This window comes from Vitis vinifera, chromosome 4 (assembly GCF_030704535.1).
Source record: "Vitis vinifera cultivar Pinot Noir 40024 chromosome 4, ASM3070453v1".
Lineage (NCBI taxonomy): Eukaryota > Viridiplantae > Streptophyta > Magnoliopsida > Vitales > Vitaceae > Vitis > Vitis vinifera.
The window spans coordinates 707,814-715,214 of NC_081808.1; the positions used below are offsets into that span (position 1 = coordinate 707,814).

General features: G+C 37.9%; 1 protein-coding gene across 1 annotated transcript; it reads right to left on the bottom strand.

Moving 5' to 3' along the window:
• Window positions 1-490: 490 nt before the first annotated feature.
• On the bottom strand, window positions 491-7,103 carry LOC100259454 (uncharacterized). Its single transcript, XM_002278725.5, has 6 exons — window positions 6,481-7,103; window positions 5,832-6,115; window positions 5,423-5,512; window positions 5,269-5,340; window positions 4,965-5,081; window positions 491-1,964 (listed from the first exon to the last, which is right to left on the bottom strand). Exons 1-6 carry the CDS (start codon window positions 6,818-6,820, stop codon window positions 795-797), a joined length of 2,073 nt encoding a protein of 690 aa, XP_002278761.1. The 5' UTR covers window positions 6,821-7,103; the 3' UTR covers window positions 491-794.
• Between the last annotated feature and the right edge of the window lie 298 nt (window positions 7,104-7,401).

Sequence of the window (7,401 nt, forward strand, 5' to 3'; positions counted from 1 at the left end):
TTTTTAGACCTTGTTTAATAACTCTTTCGAAAAACAATTTTCTGTTTTTCTGTAAATTTTTTTTAAATTTGTTTTAAAATAATTAAAAATAAAATATTATATATAAAAATTATTTTAGAAATAGAAAAATAATATTAAAAAATATTTCAACTCAAAACGCAGTTACTAAATACACCTTAAGTTTCCATTTCAAGCTTTGAGTTTAAACCACGTAAATTTGTTTGTAAGCTGGCTTCAAACAGGTTAAATCAAATCTCAATTATTTTAAAGACTAAAACTTTTATATGAAAAACAAATCTTTCTAACTTATTCAATTGCATGTAAAAATTCTTAATAATTTTCTTTTAAAAAATAATATATTTTCAAAGCAAATTCTCCGAAATAATATTTTTAATATAAAAGATACTAATTATATATATATATATAAGTTAGAAAGTTTTTTGTAAGAATAATTAAAATATACTAATTATAAGATAAATCGCCAAGAAAATAAAACCAACCTGTCATCCGTCATCCCATGCCGCAAGTTCAAATAAAAATGAACAGCACAAAGCATATATAGGCTTGTGTGCGCTCATGAAATACAACCAGCCTGAGCTTGTTCTAGTTTTTAAGACTAAACACAACCAGAGTCGCAAAATCAACAACTAGAAACAAAAATCCTTACCTTTTTAAGTATCTGCATCTGAAAATGCTCTCTCAAATACTACAAATACTAAAACCTAAAAGACTAACGGGTAACAAATTCATCAGCAACAAAATGTGCCCTACCACCCACCACAGTCCATTCTCTCTCAGCTCTGGGGCGATGTTTTGGCAACCCCACTCTGTTGTGCAGGCTGAGAAGTTGGAGTTGCATCCGCAGCATACATTGGAGGCTGTGAATAACCGCCACCATATGAGCCACTGTATGGGGGCTGCTGCCCATAACCTGCCTGAGTCACTGTTGGTGCACTGTAAGCTGAAGGTCCTCCATACCCTGGCTGACCAGCTGCTGTTCCATAACTGGACGGTGCAGCTCGCTGGGAACTGGAATCAGTTTGAGCATACCCAGACTGAGCAGGCGGCTGCTGAGAATGGGGATAACCAGGCTGCACAGGAGCAGGCTGGGCATAGCCTCCCTGGGCACTGGGGGACTGTTGGGTTTGTCCATAAACTGGTGGATTGGCTGGTGCCTTCTGAGCCTGTGGTGGTCCATAGTTGGTGGTATAGCCAGACTGGGCTGGTGGTTGACTCCCAAAACCAGTTTGGGAAGTTGGGGGCATCCCATACGCTGGCTGATTAGATCCTTGAGGTGGATAACTTGCAGGGCTTGGACTAGGCTGCTGAGTGTTGTATCCTTGCTGACCAATTGCAGAGGGCTGGACAGAAGGTGGTGCTTGACCAGTCTCCCCTTGAGCTCCATAGGAGGTAGTGTGCCCCTCTTGTGTTGGGTTGGCCACATTACCATAACCAGTTGCAGAATTATAACCTTGCTGCTGATCATATCCTGGAATTGGTTGAGGCTGACCATAGCCAGGTTGAGGAGCAGGTGCGTGATACCCACCACCATAGCCATCCTGAGGATAACCTTGCCCCTGTTGATTATATCCAGAAGCTGGTGGTTGATTGTAATTGTAACCAGAGTTATCAGCTGGACCAGAAGGACCACCATGGGCTTGCTGCTGCTGTTGAGTCTGCTGTTGGCCATAGTAATCATAGCCACTTCCTGGAGTTGTCTGCTGACTTGGTGGGGCAGCCGTCTGGTCCCAACCAGTGGCATTAGGCTGAGAATAGCCGGCATAAGCTGGCTGAGACATGTTATACTGGGGTGAAGGACCAGGATAGGATCCAGGCTGCGCATAGCTATAACCAGGTTGCTGCATTGGAGGAGCACCAGGAGGGGCACCCCAGCCCGATGGAGGTCGGGCTTGGTAGCCTTGCTGAGGATATCCTCCAGCCATTGCTGGATTTCTGATACGATTCTGCACAAAATTGTTTCCTCATATGAACTAAGGTAACCTTTTGTTGGATGGCTGAATGCACAAGCAAAGAGAAAAGCAGGATATGCATATCGATATATTCAACTAGAAAAAAAGGTGTGCACAAAGTTCAACACAAAAGCAGCTCATAAACAATAAAAGACTATTCCATATATACGAGGATTGATGCATTGTATATTCATATTGAAAGGGGTTCAGACACCTACATACCGTACTGGTTGGTGGAATTACTGAGTTACTCCAGCAGAAGCCCATCCTCTCCCTATATGAAGTGAATGGGTACGAAAAGAACCGCAAAACTATACAAGTTCTTTAATAAATGTAAAGAAAAATATCCAAAGTCCATGGCCACTATAAGGCAACAAGTCTAATACTCAAGTGTTGTATGCCAAGTTATATCTAGCCAAACATCCAGTTGATGCATTAAAAGAAGCATCAAGCTAAGAATAAAGGCAACCAGCATAATGAATAATAGTATCCTAAAATATAATTAGGCTCAGATCACCTGATATGTATCAAATGAGTGACATTCGCTTTTAATTGGAATGTGAACATATATTTTTTTTTCAGAAATTATGAAAACAATCTAACTTGGAACATTCAAGAGCACAAATAAGTACAATAAAATTTACCTAAATCTAAGGGAAATATGTTTACAGACTAACTTAAAAAATAAATCAAACGAGTTTCTCCCTAAATTTACAACCTGTGAAAATCACTTAAACTAAATATCATGCACACCATGTGCTGACATGTACTCTTTTTTAATCAGACATTGCATGCACTCTGCCAAAATAAATAATGGCTGAAGCCTAAAGGAACCAATCTAGGAACACAACAAAGCATAGGAAACTTTTCAGATGATGTTGAGGCACATGTTGACCATTAGTTTAATTATAACAGTTAATCCCACTTCAAAGAGTACTCAACAACTAAAAAAAGATAAATAAATAAATTGAAACTCAAGGCAAACTATAAAGAACTTCGATTTCAAAGAGAGAAGAAACGACGAAACAGATATGAGGGCAAAGCACCAAGACCAAAATTTCAAGGAGGCTTATCTTGATAGACAAAATATAATCAGTAAATGATACATTAGAGGCATCAAGAAAGATTTTAAAGATAAGATTTGCAAAAAATTCTTCAGGTTATACCAAAACAAGAAGAATACGAGAGAGTAACGACATTGGCAATTCAATCTCAAAGCAGCCCATGAAAAAAGGAAAATAAATGAGACTTTTATTTTATAACAATTACCAAGATTAAGCAATAGCTTAGAAAATAAATATATGGTATGTTCTTATAAGAGACTAAAAAGAGGATTATCTTAAAAGGCCCTTGATCCGATCCTGAAATAGTATGGCGTCCTTTGTATCACCAGAACAACAGTAAACCTTACAACTCCTTTCGACAATGTCATTACCAATTATCAGAAGATGGGATTTAAGAACCATACCAGAGCAATGCTGAGGGAACACCAACACAAGAATTCCATGTTGGTGTCACCAATAATCCAATACACACTAACCCTACAATAGTTCCCAATAACAATATCAGTCAAATGATACACAATCAATAGGTACATTTGAGGCTAGAACATGATATAATCCCAAATATTATTCACTTTTGGATATTCATCTAAGAACCATTGCAATACCAGATTGAGATAAATCTTAGGAATTAAGGAAAAGCTTCAGTATGGCCTTAATAACCTCAATGGAAAACAAGTATATAACCTACCTCACGAAACTTAATATCCAACAAATCAGAATAGCCTTAGAGCACAACTCAGATACAAATAATCAACCTTCATAAAAGCTTGACAATTCAAACTAAAGGATTTCGCTTCTGACCAACCATCAACTCATATATCCCTTATCCAGCTCAGTTGATATATACAGAAGATATATGGCAGATAAACAATATATCTATGCAGTAGACAAGTCAAATGATCCTGCAGATTCATGTCCTATGTATACAGTCATAATTTCATCTATAAGAGATCTAGGTGGATATTTTGCAATGCAAATTACCAGGCCACTTTCAGGTCCTATCTTGCAACTAGAAACATGCGTAAGATTTGATACAGAGGTCAAGAAATCTCTCTCAAATAATGATGTACTGCAGGAGCCCACCTCCCTCCATATGTCATTTCAACACATAGAATATAATTCTCAACTAGCCAGGTTGTACCTTCAGCAGGATCGGCAGGAAAAATTATCTGCAATCTTTGGGAACTTAACAATCCAAATAATGGAAGCAAAGCAACTGATGACGATATAGATACAACTAATGGATTCATAAGAATCACCAATAACCACTTTCAAGGAAATAGAAATTCAGAAACAACAGTCTTAATCAGAATCACTACAATAACTCAAGTAACAAAAGAGAAAGCCTGTAAGAAAAATGGGAATTCATTAGCAGACTAGGAATCTTGTTCATTTTCCCTGACACAAAGGCAAGAAAAAGGGGAGAATCATTTGCTAGAGCATAATTTCAAATGCAAAATTGATGAGAAGGGCATACAAATCCATGGAACAGATTAGCATTAAAACCTAATATCCGATCAATTAACAAATAACTCAATTCAACTGAACGAAAAATGATAAAAGTTTAAATGACCCACTGCTACCTTCCACATTCTCATTGTATCTACAGTAGGAGATAGAAAAAGGAAATCTACTAAAATGAGAAAGTGCAACAAAAGGAAGAGAATGTACCTTATAAAATGAAAAAGGGAAAACAAAATACACATACATATTTATATAATGCAAAATCATATCTTACAAACCATCATGGAGCAGGCATGAACCATGGAGAGTGTGAAATATAACAATAACTAAATCTGAAAATGCATTTAAGAACAGTATTCCATTTTATTATTATCTTATGAATAAAAAATGACTAAGTTTAGGGAAAGATCTAAAATAAAGTTGAGCTAGGCCAAATCTGCAACTCAATAATAACCAACATATATACCTCACTGATGACTTCATTGACCAACTGTTTAGCAGACTCAATCTGTTCACTGGTGCCATCTATTTGTACAGTTCTCTCCATTGATGTATCACCAGGGGGGAGATGCAAAGGTATCACCTAAAGAAGATGAAACAGGTCATTGTCACATAACCATAACTGAAGAACACAGAGAAGAAAACATTAATATCACATGAAGGAGAATTAAACATAAAATTTCTAGAAACCCCATGCCATATAACAAATAAAAGCAAAACACAGGCCAAAGGCACCAAGTCTAGATCAGAGAATAAAATTCAGAACACACCTGAATACGAGCTCCTGTCCTGGCTTGCATATTTTTAATGGTCTCACCACCTTTACCAATTATCAGACCAACCTGAAAACAGGTGTACATCAGATACTATCTTAAGCCCAACAGGAAGTATGAACTATGACAAAATATAGAACTTTCTATATACCTTGTTGTTTGGTACTTTCATCACAAATTGTTCAGACCCAGCCTGACCAGTTAGCCTTCGAGAAACTATGCCAGACCCCCCTGCTTCAGCCTGGAGCATACATTAAGCAAAAGTAGTATGCATAAATAATTATAACTTTAGGGAGAAGACAAGAGCCAAAAACAAATGTTATGCATGTGAATACATGGGCACCATACATTATCACCCTTCATCTTGATTGATGAGGCTCAGTCAAGATGGAGAAACTCTGAACTAATACCATTCAAGGAGAGTATTCCAAAATTGAATAATTACATCGATATCAAAATCAGTTAATGCTCAGAAGCTCATGTATCCAAAATTCTGTTCATGAAGACAGAGAACTGATGGATATTAGCATGTACATTAGAGAAGACAAACAGAAAACTACCTCAGAAAGAACATCGTTAATCAATTGCTCTGCCTTCGCAATTTGGTCCGGAGTACCCATGAGCTCCACCAACCGGGTTGGGGAATTAGGATCCGCATCCATATCCCTAGTGACCTGAATCTTAGCTCCAGACTGAAGCTGAAGATACTTGATAGTCTCTCCACCTTTCCCAATAATAACACCAACCCTCCCATTCGGGATATCAATCTTTTTGCTCGTACCCTGGTAACCATAAGAAACTGGAATTGCCGAAGGAGTCGAGATCATAGGCTTCTGTCCAACATCTGCATTCAATAAAACCACAGTTACCAACAAAGAAAACTTAAAGAACAGAACCCTAGAAAGAATGTTTAAAAGAAACTCATATAAATTCAGGGGGGGAAACCTATTAATTGAAAAAAAAAATCAAATAAATAAGCAATTAAATCTCCGACGTCGCCAAAATAAAATCATAGTAACCACGAAGAAAACCCAGAAAGAATTATGAAAAATATATTATAAATCTTCGTATCGATAAAAACCCTTCAAATATAACCCCAAAAAATACAAAAACAGTCAAAATCAATACACGTAAAAATCCGTCAATCAAATTCGCAACTAAAAAAAACCCTAGAAACTCAGAAATCAGAGAGAACTCGAGAAGACTAACCAGAAGGAGCAGAGCTGAACCCCTTATCACCAGAATCAAACCCACCAGCACCGGCACCATTCTCGACGCGAGGGCGCTTAGCTTCGGTGTTGCTGGCGTTGCTGAAAAGGCGAGCAGCGATCTCCTGCGCGCGCTGCTTGGCGAGCTGGATCTCATCTGCGGGAGGCGGAACACTGTTGTATGAGGGCGGGGCGTGAGAGGAGTCTGGAGAGGGAGTGGAGATCGGAGCCGAGAAGCCGGTGGGGCGGCGAGTGGATGGCTGAGACGGCGTCGTTTGGTCCTCGTACTTACGCTTGTTGGTAGCGTCCGTACCAGACGAGTACTGTACTTCTTCAGCCATTGATGATGTAGAGAGAGAGAGAGAGAGAGAGAGAGAGAGAGAGACTGGGTAGGGTTTCGAAACCCTAGAAGACGGAGAGAGGGAATTGGGTGAGGAGTGAGGATTGGGAGAGGGTTTATATACTCAATCGCAATCTCTATAAGGATTTTTGGGGTTTGTGTTTGGGACTTATGGTCTAGGGTTTGATAGACGCTAAGGATCTCAAACGGAGCAACTTAAGCGACGTCGTTTTCGGAAGGGGTGCGAGAGAATGCTTAGCATCCAAGGGCCTGTTTGGTTTTCAACCACAAAAATTTGCAAAAAATCCAAATTGTCTATTTTCAAATCACTCATAAGTTATCTTATCCAGACTCAAGCTATCAAATGAATTCTTATCACACTATTTATAAAATATATTAAAAAATTTAATCAAATCTTATAAATATATGAGAATTTATCACATTGTGAAAATATATGGATTATCATTTATATTGATGTAAATTTCTTCATAATTCTTTATAAAATAAAATATTATCTACTAATGAAATAACAATTCCATTTTTTCTTTTAACATTCCTGATTTTCTGTTATCTTAACATTAT

Bases quoted from the DNA above. Each gene is read 5' to 3' on its own strand.
- LOC100259454 (XM_002278725.5), bottom strand. From the start codon at position 6,820: ATGGCTGAAGAAGTACAGTACTCGTCTGGTACGGACGCTACCAACAAG. The intron at 6,116-6,480 runs GTTAGTCTTCTC...TATTGAATGCAG, and splicing joins GTTCAGCTCTGCTCCTTCTG to ATGTTGGACAGAAGCCTATG. The intron at 5,082-5,268 runs GTGTGTTCTGAA...CATCTTCTTTAG, and splicing joins GGACAGGAGCTCGTATTCAG to GTGATACCTTTGCATCTCCC.